This window comes from Centropristis striata, chromosome 17 (assembly GCF_030273125.1).
Source record: "Centropristis striata isolate RG_2023a ecotype Rhode Island chromosome 17, C.striata_1.0, whole genome shotgun sequence".
NCBI classification, from domain to species: Eukaryota; Metazoa; Chordata; class Actinopteri; order Perciformes; family Serranidae; genus Centropristis; species Centropristis striata.
Window position 1 is genome coordinate 12,616,064 of NC_081533.1, and position 19,103 is coordinate 12,635,166.

At 36.5% G+C, this 19,103-nt stretch overlaps 2 protein-coding genes across 2 annotated transcripts in view; both read left to right on the forward strand.

Moving 5' to 3' along the window:
• col4a6 (collagen, type IV, alpha 6) overlaps nucleotides 1-10,028 on the forward strand; it is a 56,762-nt gene extending 46,734 nt beyond the window's left edge. The window contains exons 34-46 of the mRNA XM_059354381.1: nucleotides 407-514; nucleotides 722-829; nucleotides 936-1,007; nucleotides 1,121-1,240; nucleotides 1,341-1,457; nucleotides 2,558-2,719; nucleotides 2,812-2,910; nucleotides 3,049-3,198; nucleotides 3,285-3,401; nucleotides 4,201-4,392; nucleotides 5,581-5,752; nucleotides 5,854-5,968; nucleotides 7,254-10,028. Of these exons, the coding sequence (XP_059210364.1) occupies nucleotides 407-514; nucleotides 722-829; nucleotides 936-1,007; nucleotides 1,121-1,240; nucleotides 1,341-1,457; nucleotides 2,558-2,719; nucleotides 2,812-2,910; nucleotides 3,049-3,198; nucleotides 3,285-3,401; nucleotides 4,201-4,392; nucleotides 5,581-5,752; nucleotides 5,854-5,968; nucleotides 7,254-7,514 (1,793 nt within the window). The 3' untranslated portion in view covers nucleotides 7,515-10,028. The remainder of the gene's footprint in view (nucleotides 1-406; nucleotides 515-721; nucleotides 830-935; nucleotides 1,008-1,120; nucleotides 1,241-1,340; nucleotides 1,458-2,557; nucleotides 2,720-2,811; nucleotides 2,911-3,048; nucleotides 3,199-3,284; nucleotides 3,402-4,200; nucleotides 4,393-5,580; nucleotides 5,753-5,853; nucleotides 5,969-7,253) is intronic.
• Nucleotides 10,029-10,959: 931 nt separating this feature from the next.
• ankrd46b (ankyrin repeat domain 46b) lies at nucleotides 10,960-18,070 on the forward strand. The gene is made up of 4 exons (XM_059355536.1): nucleotides 10,960-11,062; nucleotides 13,187-13,529; nucleotides 14,384-14,542; nucleotides 16,941-18,070. The coding sequence occupies exons 2-4, from the start codon at nucleotides 13,219-13,221 to the stop codon at nucleotides 17,155-17,157; spliced, it is 687 nt and encodes a 228-aa protein (XP_059211519.1). The 5' UTR covers nucleotides 10,960-11,062; nucleotides 13,187-13,218; the 3' UTR covers nucleotides 17,158-18,070.
• The last annotated feature ends 1,033 nt before the right edge of the window (nucleotides 18,071-19,103 follow it).

The window sequence follows — 19,103 nt, forward strand, 5'->3', positions numbered from 1 at the left end:
CGGAGAGTGTACTATAAAGAAAATAATTTAGTTTTTTCTTTTTTCTCTTTTTTGTCAGTTTTTTTTAATGTCATCATGTAAACAAACATTTAAAGGGTTAAAATGAAAATTTAAATTGAAAGAATATTTTGTAGGTGACATGGACCAAATGTGGGTAAAAGATTTAACTCAATGAAAGTGAAAAAATAGTGCATACATATTTTTATATATGTTATTCAATAATTTAGTTTTTTTAAAGTATTTATTATTAGTAGTAGTATTATTATTAGTATTAGTATTAGTATTAGTATTAGTATTAGTATTATTATTGTTATCTTCTGGAGACATCAGAGCAACTTTTTAAATAAACGATGCACATGGATCCCAGCAGGATGTCTGACTCATCAGGTCACATGTCTCCCTTCAGGTGGTCGCGGCAACGACGGCGCTCCCGGTGACAACGGCTTTCCAGGCGCTCCCGGTTTCCCTGGAGTGAAGGGAGCTCCCGGTGAAGGAGGACGTCCTGGAATAATGGGTGAGAGCAACAAAAATAAGTACATTTACATTTACATTTAGTCATTTAGCAGACGCTTTTATCCAAAGCGACTTACAGGAAGAGTAAAAACAAACAATCAAGGTATAGTGCAATAATAATTAGTGCATCAATACGTGCAATAACTCCAGAGAGAGTCGGAGGAAGCCACAGTCAGATAGTAACATAAGTGCCTCGTCTCCTCTGCAGGCTCAAACGGTTTCCCCGGGCCGAAGGGCCAGGCCGGTTACCCAGGAAGGAGAGGAGCAGATGGGCCTCCCGGCCTCCCTGCAGGTCCTGGAGGTCCTGGAGCCAAAGGTGAGAGAAATATTGCCAATGCACGTTTACTTTCTGTTTCCAAATGAGACAACAGGGCAGAATATGAGCCCAGGCTGCAGACAAACACTCTGTTGGGTTTTTGCAGGTTTGCCTGGACCCCCTGGTTTGGATGGACTTAATGGACTCGGTGGACCTAAAGGCCTCCCTGGAACCCCAGGCAAGGACCTCATATCATCATACACACACCAGAGCTTCATGACAAATTCTCATGCATACAGTATAAACTTTGTGGATTAGATTGTACATTAACTGCTGTGTTGTTGTCTCCAGGTGGGAGTGCAGGAGGTCTCCCAGGTACCCCCGGTGCTCCAGGGCTGAAGGGAGAGAGAGGCGTCTCCTACCCAGGAGGTCCAGGCTTCCCCGGACCGAAGGGAGAGAGAGGAGATTCAGGTGAGACGGACTTGAAGGAAATGTATATAATGTTGACTGAGGATAAATAATAAAGGATCAGAATAATAACTGCTGGTTTTTATGTGTTTGTGTGTGTCAGGTGGTCCTGGACGCCCGGGGTTCCCTGGTCTGCCCGGACCTCCTGGTCCCACTGTGGGGTCAGATATTCCTGGACCTACGGGAGACCCCGGCCCCCCTGGACTGGATGGAGAGTATGGTAAAGACATTTCCTCAATACAGTTTATATTACTTTTAGGGCTGGGACTCGATTAAAAAATTAATCTAATTAAATGGAGGCTTTGTAATTAATTCATCTAAATTAATCGCATTTTAATCGCATATAAATATTTGACCTGAGAACAGTGAGAAGTAATTTTTTTCACATGGATTTTTAGTATACCATTGAATAATGACTGAATACATAAGCTTAAGCAACAAAAATATTGGTTATTTTTGTTCAAGTCCAACAGACCAGTGCAATTTTTGCCATTAAGAGTAGCAATAGCATATTTAGAAATATAGTACATTTCATAAATCCAGGTAGCCTATAGGTAGGTAGACCTTCTGTAAACTATAATACTTTGTTTTTTAAGTAAAACACAATCCACGCTAGCTACCACACTAGCCGCTAGCTGCTATATGTTTTGCATTGAGGTGATACTTGAGGCTCGATGTGTGATATGTGAATTCCTTGTTGCATAGCAACACAACCATGCTCTTATCGATGCTTCCATCTTTTGTTTTTTTGTAACAAAATGTCCCATCATCCACGGGGCCAACCAAAGCGTCTCATCAGCTTCTTCCTTCATGTTCACTGTGGTTTGTTGTTGTCTGAACTCATGAACGCTAGTTGGTGCTCCAGTATAATCGGTCCGCCTGAAACTCATCCAGTGAGAAACGTTCCGCGGTGCAAAAATAAGTGTGATTAAAATGCGCCAATTTTTTTAACACGTTCATTTCAGTTAAAGTCCCAGCCCTAATTACTTTTCCTTCTACCTCTTTCCTTCTTCTCTTCTCTTTTCTTCTCTCCTCTTCTCTTTTCTTCTATTCTCTTTTCTACTCTACTCTTTGCTTCTCTTCTCTTTGTAAACTTTTTTTAACTTTCCATACTTCTCTTCCTCCTTATCTCTCCTCCTTTTGTCTTGTTTCCTTGCTTACTCCTCCTCTCCTTTTGCCTGAACTCTTCATCTTTTACCCTTTTCTCCTTCGTGTCATCCTCTCATTTCCTACTTTATCTCCTGTCCTTGTCTCCTCTACTCATCTCTCACCCCCTACCCTCCTCTCTCCTTCTAACACTGTCCTCTCTCTCTCCTCCAGGTTTCCAAGGTCCTCCAGGTCCTCCCGGGCCTCCTGGTCCAGGCACAGCCCAGGGAGACAGAGGTGACGCTGGGCTCCCGGGCTTCCCCGGCTCCCCCGGCAGGAAAGGAGAATCCGGCATCCCCGGAGGCCCTGGACTGCCCGGCAGCCCCGGGTTCAAAGGTGAAGTGGCGCTCCAAACAGGCTTTATAGAGAAATAGTTTGTTTATGTTTTGTTTTTGACTCAAAGTAAAACATTAAATTTTGCTTCTCAGGAGGACGCGGTGAGACTGGCTACAGTGGAGGTCCTGGTCTCAAAGGTTTTCCTGGTGATTCTGGTTTTTATGGAAACAAAGGAGCAAAGGGATTACGAGGTGAGAGGATTTTAAACAAGTAGAAGTGGATTGTGATGCAGTAAATAAATGCTGGTTACTGACGTCATTTCCTTCGTCCTCCCTCCTTCTCTCCCTCCTTCTCTCCCTCCTTCTCTTCCTCCTTCTCTTCCTCTCCAGGACCTTCTGGCCGTAAGGGCGCCCCTGGAATCATGATGTCTCCACCACGATACGACACGCCACAGTACGGAGAGCTGGGTTACCCCGGTGCAGGCGGAGGCTCCGGTATCCCCGGAGAACCCGGTCTGCCAGGAGGCCCGGGACGTCCAGGTGAGCACGGTGTCAGAGGAGTAACATCTGAGAATATGAGAATATAAAAGTAAATTACTGGACCCTTACCCACTCTCTTCCTGCAGGTCCTAAGGGTCGTCCAGGTCCTGTGGGTAAACTTGGCAGGACTGGATCTCCTGGTTTACCCGGACCAATCGGTGACGGCGGACCCCCCGGCTTCCCTGGATCCACCGGAGAGCAAGGTCAGTCGTCAAAGACAGAAAGGAAGCTTAGCTGATAACAAATGTGACACAATTTTCCTCCTTAAGTTTATATAAAATATAATAAATCTTGTTTTTTTTGTTTTTTTTTGTTATAGCATCAGATTATTACATATTCACTCATCAGTGTTGCTTTATAAACGCTATTTTTTATATATCTATACTTTTTTTTATTTTTTTATTTTTTATTTTTTCTTACACAGTTTTTGTTGGTTATACCACAAAAAAATAAATTAAATTAAATAAAAGATAAAAATAGAGAATACAATGTACAAGCACACGTATATACAATAATTCAAACATAACAATCTGTGTGTATTTTGTAGCATTAATGATGATTTGACAAATATATGGAGACATCTGAGTAACATTATGTATAAAAACAGTAGAAAACTTTGAGTTGTTTTAAAAGCACTATATAAATTATTATTAATATTATATATTAAACGTTCAAGCTTATAAACTTATGCTAAAATATGCACTTCTGAATTTGATGCATTATTTTTTACATTTTACACTTTGGTACACTTTTGGTAGCTGGTTGTCCTGTTTATCATTTACATATTTTATTAGACTTTATTTTCTACATTTTAGAAATGTAAACAGTGAGTTATTTACCCACACTACTTTTTAACACCATAACTTGTAGCTGTTTGAGACATTGAGATCCTGTAAATCACCATAAAAACTCTTTAATCTGCCCTCGCTGATACCTGGACCATTTTTATGTTTATGTGGAAAAACTAAACAGCAGTTCTAACATCTGTTTCCTTGTCTTCAGGTCTGCCTGGTAAGGCCGGAGTCCCCGGTCCTCCCGGTGGCGTCGGCCGTAGCCACAGCATCGGCTACACGCTGGTGAAGCACAGCCAGAACTCCCAGGTCCCCATGTGTCCTCAGGGCATGGCCCAGCTGTGGGAAGGATACAGCCTGCTGTACGTGGAGGGACAGGAGAAGGCACACAACCAGGACCTCGGTACGTAAACACTTTTATTCAGTCTGTAACATGTCAGTACGGTCTTATCAAGCAGTTTTACCCTCATTAAACCCAATAAAACAGAGATACAAACTCATAAATTTAATTTTCAGCTCTACAATAACTGTAATTAATGCACTAAAATAAGTGCAGTTATATGGAATAGATGCATTTATCGAATGAGAATAAATTTACTTACTTCACGAATACATATGCAGTGTTTGCTCTTGAATAAATGTAATTATTGCAGTACAATGAAGCTATTTATTGTACTTGAATAAATGTAGTTATATATATATTTTTTATATTTTTTCATATATTTTATTCAGTCGGTAACATGTCGGTACGGTCTTATCAAGCAGTTTTACCCTCATTAAACCCAATAAAACAGAGATACAAACTCCGCAATAACAAAACTCCACAAAAACAAAAATAATTTGAACAGCAAACAAGCATCCACAGCCAACAACACAGGTTCTCAAATAATAAGTAAAATAAATAAATATATTTTAATTTCACACTAGAATAAATGTATAATTTCACTAGATTTTTTTCACAAGAATAAATGTATTTATTTCCCTCATATAAATGTAATTATTGCATGAGAATAAAAGTAATTGTTGCACTAGAATAAATCTATTTCTTGCACTAGAATAGATGTAATTATTTTACTTGTATGAATGTAAATATAAAACAGGAGTAAATGTTGTTATTGCACAACAATGAATGTAATTACTTCACTTGAATAAATGTAATAATTGCACTAGAATACTTGTATTTATTAAACTAGAATAATGAATTTATTGCACAAACAATGTAGTTATTGTAATGCACAAGAATACATTAATTTATTGCGTTAAATCAAGTCAAGTCAATCAATATTAGCCTGGCAAATACTGAAATAGTGGCACTGTTCTGTCGTTGTTTCTTTTATCCTTCATAGATGTAATGTGAGTGTTGATATAATATAGAATAATAAATAAATATGATGTTGACATGCTGTGTTAGACAAAATCAGGTAGAAAGAGCCTGATTTTTCCCTTTTACATTATAATGTCTCACCCATCTTTTTACCCAGAACCCAAAATTGGAGATCACTATCAGTAATTGTACCCCCCCCCCCACTCTCTCTCTCGCCCTCTCTCCCTCTCTCCCTCTCTCTCCCTCTCTCTCTCTCTGTGTGTGCAGGTCAGCCAGGCTCGTGCCTCCCCAGGTTCAGCACCATCCCGTTCCTCTACTGCTCCCCTAACGAGGTCTGCTACTACGCCAGCCGCAACGACAAATCCTATTGGCTCTCCACGACCGCGCCCATTCCCATGATGCCCGTGGCCGAGCAGCAGATCCAGCCTTACATCAGCAGGTACGGCTCGGCTCAGTGAGCCTCACAGTCAAACTGAACCCATTTCAAAGTGCTTGTGTCATAACTGAAAGCGTCTCCCTCCTCTTGTGTGAACCCTCCAGGTGTTCTGTGTGTGAGGCTCCGTCTATGCCGGTGGCGGTCCACAGTCAGGACCTGACCATCCCCACCTGCCCCCCCGGCTGGAGGAGTCTCTGGATAGGATACTCCTTCCTCATGGTAAGCTAAAAACTGTCTGTAAATAGCCTTCTTATCATTATAAGGGGTTTTAAATGAACAAAAAATAACATTTAGACAAGTTTTCAATTAAATGAGTTAAGTAAGAAAGTGTTTTCTTCACATGTTTTCTTCACTTACATTTTATATTATATTTAATCATATATTTATATTATTTATACATTTTATATTTACGTTTTTTCATTTTCGATTGTCAACAAGAGTTAAAATACAGCTAACAACAGGTTCTATAAAATAATAATTTTCCACTAGAATAATCGTTTAAATTAACTAGTATGAATGCATTTTTTTCCACTAGAATACATTTATTTATGGATTTATTGCACTAGATTAAATGTATTTATTGGACTAGATCATATTAAATATTATAATTAATTAATAAGAAATATTGCATGATAAGAAATGTAATAACTGAACTAAAATAAATGCAATTATTACAATACTAAATTAATATTGCACTAGAATAATTGCCATTTTATCCTCTAGATCAAATGTATTTATTTAACTACAATTAATGTTGTTATTTCACTAAAATACATTTATTATAATTATTGTATGAAAATAAATTTTATTACTTCACTAACATGAATGTAATTTTTAGCACTAGAATAAATGTAATAAATGCACTAAAATAAATGCAATTATTGCACTGTAATACATTTTATTATTGCACTAGAATAAATGTTTTTAAACTAGATTCAATGTATTTATTAGACTAGAATAAATGCTGTAATTTCACTAAAATAAATGTATTATTATTACAAATATTGCAAGAGAATAAATGTAATTACTGCAGTAACATAAATTTAATTTTCAGCTCTACAATAACTGTAATTAATGCACTAAAATAAGTGCAATTATATGGAATAGATGCATTTATTGAATGAGAATAAATTGACTTACTTCACTAATACATATGCAGTGTTTGCTCTTGAATAAATGTAATTATTGCACTACAATGAAGTTAGGTATTGTACTTGAATAAATGTAGTTATTGATCAGGAATAAATGTATTTTTTGCACACTTTTTTATTTTATTTTTGCACTATTATAAATACATTTATTGCGCAAGTATCATCAATTAATACGAGCCTAAAAAATACTGTAACAGTGTCACATTAATGTAATTTTTGACTCTAGAATAAAAGTAATAAATGCACTCAAATAGGTGCAATTGCTGCACTGTAATAAATTGTATTATTACGCTTGAATAAATGAATTCCCTGCAGATTCAGTTAATAAAGAACTCTCCTCCTCTCCCGTGCAGCACACAGCAGCCGGCGCCGAGGGCGGCGGTCAGTCCCTGGTGTCTCCCGGCTCCTGCCTGGAGGATTTCAGAGCAACTCCGTTCATCGAGTGCAACGGGGCCAAGGGCACCTGCCACTACTTCGCCAACAAGTACAGCTTCTGGCTCACCACCGTGGAGCCCAGCCAGGAGTTCGTCTACTCGCCGGCGCAGGAGACCCTGAAGGGAGGCCAGGAGCGCTCCAGAGTCAGCCGCTGCCAAGTCTGCAGCAAGATCTTGTAGTAGGAGGACGAGCGGAGGCGTGGAGGTGACGTATTAAAACCCCAAAGGAAAAAAAGAAAAGGAAAGGAGGTGTTTATGATGGAGGATGAGATAAAGAAATCTATAAAAGAACACGTGACTGACTGAAAATGAGCCCTCTCCTGCTTCTCCGATGGTTTCAGAATCGAGTCGAACGACAGCGACTCCATTTTTAGAGTTTTTCGATCCCTTTTAGGAATGAATGGCTTATCAAAATAAACAAAATCAACAAAAAAAAAAAAAAGAAGAGTTGGAGGGAGGAAAATGGAACGAGAAGGGCTCCAGTGTGATTGCTCTTCTCTAGATTATCACTGACAATGGTGCTATTGTTTATGTTCTTTGTGTTTATTTTGTGTCTCTCGTTAACGTTTTTTTTTTTTTTTTTTTTTGGCGAGAATCATTCTCGGCTACCTCGGAGAGTGCCACCCCCTTTTCGGATAGCACTGCACCGCTCACACGTCAGCGCTCCGCCTCAGATACGTCAGCTCGCACCGTCACCTGCGTTCCAGCTGATGTAACTAAGGAGGAAACTCCTGATTCTGGTTCAAACACACTTTTTTTTTTTTACTGAAATGACCGCCATAAACCTTTTTTTTTTATGTATTTACTGCCGGCTGCGACCACTTTAACTGCAGTGCTGTTACAGATTATGTTACATTAAAAGCTGCACCATGTTTTGCATGTTTTGCAGGATTTGGTTATCATTCGTTAGGAAATCTAACTGCTGAGATTTGAGACATTCTAGTGAACAAATGAGCTAAGTGTTATTGTTGTAAGTGTCTTGGCAAATTTAGTCTTCATGCATTTAAGAAATATGTCTAGAAGCATCTGCCAAGTCACCGGCCAGAAGTGCATTTATTTTTAAAGCCAATTTACAATATTTTCTTTATTGTTTTGTGCACAACATCAGATGCACAAAATACAATTAAAAGGAAATAATAAAAAATAAAATTGACTTTGAAAAAACAACAGAAAAGCAGCTTAATGTTTAGAAATTGATGAACAGAAACAAAACAATAAAAATATATTTCCTCAAAGAATAAATGGAAACAAAACAAGAAGAAAAAAATAAATGTAGTAAAACATTTAATATATATATATATTTACTGGAATATTAGCAGGTGAACACAACTTGTTCTGTCACTTTTCATTTTAAATCAGATACTGGACCAACAAAAGCCTTTTTATGTTATAAGGATTTAATTTTCTTGGAGCACAGCGACAATAAAACGTGTTCATTTTTTGCCGTTATCGTGGAAAACATGTAAAACTACCAGTGCAGCCCTTTAAACTTTACATTTTTCATGTTTCATAAGCCTGTGATCTCTGTACATTTCTCAATATGGTGCTACAAAACCCTGACAGTTGACTTGAACTTGGCGACATTTTAAATATAAAACTACAAATGCAATAAAAGGCTTTTTTTTTTTAAACAACGCACTTTTTTCCACTAAATTGCTAAGAAACGATCCTCTGCAACAGCTCACTGTAGTAACAAACGACCCATTCATAAATATTGCACTGATGTGAACTCTCATGGGTTCAAACAGACTAAATTTCCTCTCCAGCTTCACAGGCTTTCATCTTCATGTTGTGACCAAACTTTTCTTCTTTTTTTTTTTTAAATCACCCTTCAGTCGACAGGAAACCAAACACACACACACACTCTCTGATAGATGTTTAATTATTGCTGTACATAGTGCTTACTGTATTTCCCACCAAAGTATGTTGGAGCTAAACTCTATAAAGCTCTTTGTTTTGTTTTATTTTTAATTTTTTCCAGTCTATGTATTTTTTCTCTGTCCTTGGATAAGAAGAAGAGGAAGAAGTTGCTAATTAACTGTCTATAAATGCAGATTTTTTGCAGCCATATTTATGACAGAATTTTTTCGCTTGCGACGTAAATCTAAAGCCTCCTCTTGTTGTCAGATTATCCTCGGACAGTGGAAGCTACTGGGTGACTTGTAACCACTAAGACCACTGTGTCTAGCTCTGTCTCTCTGCTGGTAGCCACGATTTTATTACTATGTCACATTTTACTGCTTTTCATTTTATTTTATTTTCTCCTCTTCTTTTGTCAGCCTTTGTGGTTTTGTAATCTAGATTGTAATTATTTTACTTAAGTCATGATACTATCCCCTGGTTTTATTTACTGAGATGGGAGGGAATGGGACGATAATGATGTGTACATTAAATATTATGGAGAAAAAAAAACAAATGCTTTTTAGGATTATGTTTTTATATGGAAAAGTATATTCACCACTGATGATTTAACAGACGCAACAACAAGGTTTTTTTATTGTCTGTTTACCCCATTTTCAATAAACAATAAGGAGTTGAAATGTTTTATGCAGCGGCATGCTGCCCGGAGTGACAGAAAGGAAATGCAGTTTTCCTCAAAGAGGATCTATAACAATAAAGCGGTTAATAACATGTCTGTTACTGTAATGTGTATTTCTGTGCTCACACACTTTGAAATAAAGTCTCTAAACTAACTGGGAATTTCTGATTTTAATTCACTACACAAAAAAGGTATTTCAGTACTTTCATGACAGCAGCAGTTATTTATGGAATGCTTTTTAACTCAATATTAATGAATAAAAGTTAATGAGGCAAAAACTCATCGATGTACTGTAAATATCAAAATATCAATAAGTCAATATAGTCAAATTAATTTAATTCATTATTTCATAATTCAACATTTATTTATTTATTTAGGGAACTTTTGTTTCTCCATTCCAAAAAGAAAAGAAAAAACATCCTTTTTTCCCTTGCATTTTTTTTGTTCAGGGACTTTTTTACTATAATTTATTTATTTATATTTCCAAGTGCCCTGAAATTAGAAAAAGTGGTTATTAAAAATGTCCTTTATAGAACACACACAGACACAGACACACACAATACTGACCTATTTGTATATTTATATTTACATTAATTTATATTTTATATATTTATTCCCTTGTTTATCTATTTATTTTATAAATCATGATTAATTTACATTTTATACAAAACCATTACTTATAAATGATATGTTATTTTCATTATTATTATTATTATGATTATTATTATTATCATATTCATTATATTATACGTTTTTTGATTGAATTACATTCAAATTATTAATAATAAAATGTCATTACATCATGAGTTCCTGTGGTTCTTACCTATTTTATACAGTGTATGGTACCTACATTTGAAATGGGCTTTTAACAGCCCTGGTATTTATTTGGAGAGAAAAATCGGCATTATTTTCTATTAAAATAATTATGAAAAATAAATTATAATATATTATGTTATTAATTGTTTTTTAAACGGAAAACTACATTTAAAAAATATAAAAAGAACAAAAAAGAAATATCTATATTTCAAAGCTGTAGTTGCGCCTCCGGGGCAGCAGGTGGCGACAGGAGCTTGTTTAACGGTTCAGCAGAAGAAGAAGAAGGCCTAGCATAACAACAACACTGCTAGTGACGTTAGCTCGTTGGAAAACGAACTGTATTTTTTTCTGCTTAATTGGGACCTATTAACAGGTGAGTAAAACAGCTGACAACAAACTGAACGGCTAACATACTTGTTAAGTTGTTAAACACGTCGCTACAATCGTTAAATAACGTGTTAATCAGTTTTTAGGTGTGTGTTAAACGTTAGCTTGCAGGCTAACATTAACGCTGCTCGCCTCAAAACGATAGTTGTCATAAATGTTTCGTCTAAAATCTGTGAAGCAGCTGCATGCAAATAGTCGGATATCTCATATAGATTAATATTTAGCTATAATTTGATGTTGCTGTCATCTTTAACGCTGCAAAACGGGGAGATTAATGCTACAGTAAGCTAGCTAATATACTCTGTATACTCTATATACGTTATTTTTAACACAAATATTTAACGCTAACAGGAACATTTAGTGATTTCTTTGCATGTTTTTGTAACTTCTACTGATCTTAAAGGGCATTTTAGGGTGATTCTTTCAGGATTTCGACATTTATAGGTATTGTTTGCTGTGAATTATGCAGTGGTGGAATGTAACCGAGTGTATTTACTAAATAATTTAGTGCAAAGCTGATGTATTTTGTACTTTACTTGAGTATTTCTTCTCTGTGCAACTTTTTACTTATCGTGCACAACATTTTAAAGGCAAATATTCCACATTTTAGTTGAGAACTTTCTTCTCGTACCACTTTATGTACTTAAGGTAAATGTTGAGGTTAGATTTGTTGTTATATCTTGGAGACTATAAGAAAAAGGTAGTGAGCTGTCACCTTGAGTCGTTTCTTCTTTCCAAAATACATCTCGATACAAACCCTCATATCACAGGCTCTATCTCTGGATCAAGCATACAATAAACATATTAAAAGGAAACAGTCATAACATAAATATAGAATATAAAAACTGCAATAATTAGTTAATATACTATACTATATATATAAGAGTTTGTTTTGTGTAGGGTGTGTAACAGATGTGCAATGATAATATTGCTATATTTTTATATATATAGCACCTTTAGAAACAATATTGACAAAGTGCTTTGACAGGTAAAGCAAAGCAAGAGAAGGCAAATAGCAGAACAAAAGCAATACAAAGGTAAGGTAAGGTAAAACTGTATTGTTGTCAGACAGTAGTATAAGACAAAAGACATAAAATACAAGTACAACATACACACAAGTGCAATAGTGCAAACAACATAGTTCCCAATTATTGCTCACTATTAAATGGAGTAGGATTATAAGAAGCATAACATCCTGACATCATTGCTTATTAAGAGCGGCAATAGCAGATGAGACAAAAGAGAACCTGAACCTATTGGTGCTGCATTTAGGGAAACTAAACCTTCATAATGATGGTAAAGGTGGAGACAAAATCATAGCAAGTCTAAGTATTGTTTTGCTGCTACGGACAATATAAATTATTCAATAATAAATTAATTTTAAAATATCTTCATTGACATGAAAGTTTCAGGAACAATTTTGCCAAGGCATCAAAGAGAATCAATCAATGTTTGTCGAAATATTTCAACAGCACACAATCGTAATAATATGAACATTAACACAGTATTAGGATTGATTGAAAATAATTATATATATACAGTATGTTTTGTAAATTTGTTTAGCTGCAATGTTAAGTATAATATGGAGACATATAGAATAATTATTTGAGTTACTATCTCTCAGGCTTTGATTTTAATAAATCACAGCCTGAGACTGCAATCTGTGCTGCATGAAGTTCCAATAAATGACCACCAGAGGGCGCTTATTGATCACTTTAACCACTAAATGTTACACGTGAAATATAAACATGAGGAAAATATTGTAATTAGTGATAAATATTGCACAGTACAGGTAGGTTCTATCAATAAATAGTAATAAATATAAAGTATTGAACAGTGGGTGGGAAGGAAGGAAGTCTGGGGGGTTGGACTGTGGGATCAGTGCATGTGTGTGTTTAGGTTGGTGATGGCTTTTGGAAATAAACTGTTTCTGAGTCTGTTAGTTCTGGTTTTGATGAGACGGCCAGAAAACAGCAGGTCAAACAGTCCAAATGTCAGGGTGTGAGCTGTCCTCTGTCATGTTTTGTGCTCTCTTGAGGCAGCGGGAGGTGTAAATGTCCATCAGGGACTAAGAGATCTCACAACAGCTGTCTATTTTTTCTCTTTGCAGGTACGCTGGAATTTTCTGATACCCACTCGGACATGTCATATGTCTTCATTAACGATTCTTCGCAGACCAACGTGCCTCTGCTGCAGGCCTGCATCGATGGAGACCTGCCCTTCGCCAAGAGGCTGCTGGAGACGGGATGCGACCCCAACATCCGGGACAACCGGGGACGCACCGGCCTGCACCTAGCTGCCGCCAGGGGCAACGTGGACATATGCCGCCTCCTGCACAAGTTCGGGGCAGACCTGTTGGCTACTGACTATCAAGGAAATACAGCTCTCCATCTGTGTGGTCACGTGGATACTATACAGTTCCTGGTGTCCAACGGGCTGAAGATCGATATCTGGTAAGTTCATGTGAAGTTCATTAAAGTTTTTATCTTCTTTAAAACCTTAAGTTCTCCCTTTAACTTCAGTATTATATCTGTTGTGTTGAGCTTATTTTCCGTTTTTAACTGAATTTTTTGTTTGCCTTTTTTGTGCTTTTTTGCTTTCACTGTTAACCACTTGTCATAAAATGTGCTTTACAAAATGATGCATTTATTATAAAGTGTCCCTGACATCCACAAACTTCTACGTCACACTGAAGTCCGAAATTACACACTAAAATATTTTAGTAAGCTTAAACAGTATGTGAGATTTTTTTTAAGTACGTCTGAAACCGTAGTTTGAAACAAAAAGTATGTGAACGACACATTTTTCTGTTACTTTTGGTTGTATACCAGTAATTTGAAGTTCGTTGCTCTTTAAAAAGAGTGTACTTGAATTATTATGCTATTATTTAGATTATCATTATCTCGGTGGCATTAAATTGACTTACAATAACTTTATCATATCATCCAACAAAGTGTGGTAATCGTGACAGGCCTTTATATCGGACTTCAACAGATTTTCCTGGACAAAAAAAGCGTCAGTTACCAGATAATGGAAACGTAGAAATGGATGCTTCAGGTTGTATTTACGCCTTTGAGACACACCTGAGAAGTGAGCCTTTAGGGAGCTGAACCCTAACCCTAAAAAACAACCCTAAACACAATCTAGACACGATGTTGGGTAAAAAAAAGGATATGATGTTGTGTGACAGTAGCTGCTTTTTATCCATAAGCAAGTGATTTCCTTCTTATTAACTAGTTGTACTTTCATGAGCACATTCCCTCTTTGGTCTGACATCACTGTGTCTGTCTGTTGTTCTGCCTGACAGTAACCACAATGGCTCGACCCCTCTGGTGCTGGCGAAGAGACGCGGCGTCAACAAGGACGCCATCCGTCTGCTGGAGGGACTGGAGGAGCAGGAGGTGAAGGGGTTCAACAGAGGAGCGCACTCCAAGCTGGAGACGATGCAGATGGCGGACAGCGAGAGGTAGGACTGTGTGGGGGAATGTGAGAGTGGGGAAGCATTCAGTGTTCGAAACGGTTCCAGCTTAAGTCCCGCCTCCGACTAAACCAGGGGTCTGCAACCTGCAGCTCCGGAGCCACATGTGGCTCTTCAGGCCATCTGCAGTGGCTCCCTGTGGCTGTGACAAAGAAATTAAATGTATAAATGAATTAATTCCTTACATTTAAATTTTCATTCTTCATTGGTGTAGGCCCAAAGCGATTTGTATTCTACAATTGTAAAATATGTGTAGCTTAAATACGGCATTAAAAAAATGTTTCATCAACTAAAATGTGCATCATAGCTTACCACAGTCTATGGCCTGCTGCCTTAACCTCTACATTTTGCCAACTTCATATCTTTTTCTGTATTTCCATTTCTATTCTAAATCTCCTGAGATATTTTCTTTGGTGTCCAGCCTCTCATTTGCACTCGGGTCCTCGCTGCATTCTGACAAAATCATATTAATAAATGCTCATTATGACCTATTAGTAATATTAGCAGGCTAATTTAGACTAGTATGATGTCTTTTACAGGACGGTGAGAGGTAGGACTGTGTGGGGGAATATGAGAGTGGGGAAGCATACTCGGTGTTCAAACCGGAACAATCCGGTTGTGAAAGTGTTGGAGTGCTGTTCGCCTCGTGCTGCACATGCTGTTTTGTTTGTTTTATCTGAGTAAATTTTAAAAAATTGAGCTCGTTCTTGTGCAAACAACCAACAGGAAAGAAAACTGAGTGGCTTTTATTAAGAGCCATTGGTGGACAGAAAGAGCACAAGATTTAAACGCACATGATAAAACGATAAAACGTCTACAAGGTGAAAGATAAAAATGTAAAATTGAGAAAATAAAATGAACAATTGACAAAGAAATCAGCTCTTCATGCCCTCGTCTGTCATCCTGCTCTACAGCTGGTTCTCCACTCTTAACATTACAAACAAAAAGCCATAAAATCTGAACGTACAACCATCCATCACACACAGTGAAGCTGGTGAGCAGCTAGTCCCACTTTGTGTTTTCACCCAGTGTTTCTTTGCTTTGAGTTGCAGCAGATGGGCTATAGACGTGTATCAGGACTCTGGTTTTATTTGATCATTATTGCCAATGTTGGCTGCATTTGTCACCTTGCTCTTTCTGACTGGTTTGACCATTTAAAATGTATAATAATCTTATTAAGGACAATGTTGCAGAATCTCAGACTGAAGTCACAGTTATATGAGACAAAAGGAGGATTTATCATCATGTCCAGATGTTTTTAACCAGGGCGGCTTAAAAGATAATTCTTTTTACCTTCTATTGTCAGTGCAGGGCGGCATCCTCAATGTTCATTAATTTATTCATATATTTTTATTGTAGTGGCCTTGTCTATACTTTTTCATCTGCAAGTACTAACTAAAACAACACGTCTTGTATTGAGTTACATGTAAATGCTTTAAAGACAATTGTACTAGAAGAGGCAGAATATGTTTTATTTTTTTAACCCTTTGATGCACAACATGGGTCTAAAGTGACCCGATAGAGTTTTTATGTTCTATTTCTTTGCAATAAATTATTTTCATCATTCAGTATTCCAGGCTTTCCTCAATTAGTTTGTTTTTGATCATCATACATCCTAATTTTATGTTTTCCTTTATTCAATTTTTAATAAAGTCCCTTTTTGTGTCACTACCCTTGTAATGCACAACATGGGTCAAAAATGACCCATATCCATTTTGCAAGCTAAGTAGCTTGCTAAGCTAACTACTTAGCTAACTTCTTGGCTAAGTATTTAACTAAGTAGCCTGCTAAGCTAAATACTTAGCTAATTTCTTGGCTAAGTAGTTAGCTTAGCAAGCTACTTAGCCAAGTAGTTAGCTGTAACAATACAAAACCTTTTTTTCTTCATAAAGTATGAGAGGCAAAATGGAAATAATGATCTGTTGTTATCAAAAACAAGATATTTAAAATTAAAATAAGGTGATATCAAAAGATAGAGCACAGAAACACACAGCCAGCATGAAATAACATGGGAAATGAATGCGGGTCATTTTTGACCCATGTTGTGCATTAGAAGGGGGTCAATATTGTTGTGCATCAAAGGGTTAATAAAACGATGCAAATTATCAAATGCACATTAATCCGATTATCAAGAAAGTGGTTAGTTGATGCTCAAAATATATTATTATTATTATTATTATTATTATTATTATTATTACTCATATCTAGGTATTTAAATTGCAGTATATTACAGTTTATTTAAAGTTTTACTTGTCAATCAGTTGCTTCCAGCTAAAGTCCCGCCTCCCACTGGACAAACAGCCAGTCGTGGTTTAAGAAATGGGCTGTCCAGTCAGATTTCGGGGTGTCTGGCTTATCTGTAACAGTGATTTCCTGTCTGTCCCAGTGCGATGGAGAGCCACTCCTTACTGAACCCCAACCTGCAGAGCAGCGAGGGCGTGCTGTCCAGCTTCAGGACCACCTGGCAGGAGTTTGTGGAGGACCTGGGCTTCTGGCGGGTCCTGTTGCTGCTCGTGGTCATCGCTCTCCTCTCTCTTGGCATCGCATACTACGTCAGCGGGGTCCTGCCTTTCTCCACCAGCCAGCTGGAGCTGGTACACTGAGGCGGGAGGAAGAAGAAGCACGGGGTAGCGAGGAAGAACCACAACAGAAATCCAGATTTTTGTTCACATGCAGCGCAGATCTAAACAGGGAGACATCATATTGTATTGTTAGTAAAAACATTTCTAAAAAAGCAGTGATCCAAAAGAACAAAACTCGCTTCCTCAATTTAAAAATACTTAAAAATAAGTAACTTTCAAGCATGAGGTGTTTGACAGAAGGAGCCAAGAAGTGTCTCATACTAAGAACTTGTGTTATTTAAACATTGTGTAACATATCCCCTTTAAAATGAGATCACGGTTGCTTTTGAAACGGTGTGAGTGAGATTATACGTTTTTGTTTTAATGCAGTTATGCAATTACATTTCCCTTTATTTCATTTCTACTGAATGTTCTGTTACAAGCTGTATATTGCCAATGTTTTGTATCTTATTTTTTTCATCTTTCATTTGTGTTATTTATCAAATATCTTCTGTATTAATTCTCCCCGCACCCTTGCCCTCTTTCTCATTTAACAGATCTCTTATTCCGACTGAAGTTGTGATGACTGACAGTCCCTCATGTTGTGTCGTCTGCTAACGTACAAATTAGAAACGCACCTTGACTGCGTGCCTTTTGTGAAAGAAAGCTTCGTGTTTCACAATTAAGACATTCCCGCCAGAAGCATGCAGCTTTGTTGCATTCAAATCTACCGTGTTGTTGTAAACATATATAGGCACAACGCTCATGACCTGTTAGGATAATGGCAGCAGATTATTACCTGTTTTTGTTGTATATTCATTTTACTGTCCTTGTAAAACCATGTAGATTTTATTCGCTGTAGGTTTTTCCACCTGTTGATTTTACGCATTTGAAGTCAATCCTAATTTAATGTGGGAAAAAGAATAAAACGTGTATGTATGATTCTAATCAACAAGACGCATATTGTCAGATTTCTGATTCATCCGCTGATCAGTGCATTAATACATCCGACACCGTAGTTACCCTCACCTGTTGCACTTGCAAAAAGGTATATATTTTTCTTAAAATAAATAAATAAAATAATAATAAATTAATTTGTTATTATAATAAAATAAAATGTATTATTTTTTTATTTATTTAAAGTAAAGAGATATCCCTTTTTGCATTTGTTATAATAAAAAGAAAAACAAATAAATAAAAAGTTATAATTTTAAAATGTATCCAACATACAAATAATATAGATTCATATAATAACTACATAAATTATAATAAAAAATAAAATGCAGTCATATACATACATAGGTCTGTGATTCTTGTATTCGTTTACCTTATATTTTATATATTTATAAAGATGGTTTTAATATATATATATATATGTATTATACAGAGGTTTTTTACCTTCAGGATTTGGAAAAAAATCTGTTTAAGATCAATTTTAATGGTATGAATTAGTCTAATTTTTTGTTAAAAATCATATTTATATTTTTTATTTTTTGCTGAGATCAAAGATCTCACAAAGATTTTGCGTCGTCCTGCAATGTGGACATTGCACAAGTCCGTATTGCAGTTTCGATGAAATAATAATAATAATAAATGAATAGTGCAGCTCTACTATGTATGCACGAAGAGTGAAATACTATCTCGCATTTGATCTGAAATAAACTTCAAATCGGAAGTGATATCAATAATAATAATAATAATAATTATTATTATATATATATATGTGTGTGTAATAAAATAGTTTTAATTTAACTTCAAGAAAAGTTTGTATTAACTGAATTGTTCACATGCATTCATATCCTTTATTTAACTTTTAACTTTTTAACCTCGATGGGCGTTTATTCGCGTCTGAGACAATGCGAGCAACTGAAAGTCACAATTAATATAAATTATCTTAGTTACAAATATATCGATATTTTACACATAACATTATATGACATGTTCTGACATATAAGAATGTAGACGCCTAGACTTTACTGGAGTAAAAT

Excerpts from the sequence above, each read along its gene's own strand:
- ankrd46b (XM_059355536.1), top strand. The coding sequence starts at position 13,219 with ATGTCATATGTCTTCATTAACGATTCTTCGCAGACCAACGTGCCTCTG. Across the intron at positions 13,530-14,383 it reads GGGCTGAAGATCGATATCTG|TAACCACAATGGCTCGACCC; the intron begins GTAAGTTCATGT and ends TCTGCCTGACAG. Across the intron at positions 14,543-16,940 it reads CAGATGGCGGACAGCGAGAG|TGCGATGGAGAGCCACTCCT; the intron begins GTAGGACTGTGT and ends TGTCTGTCCCAG.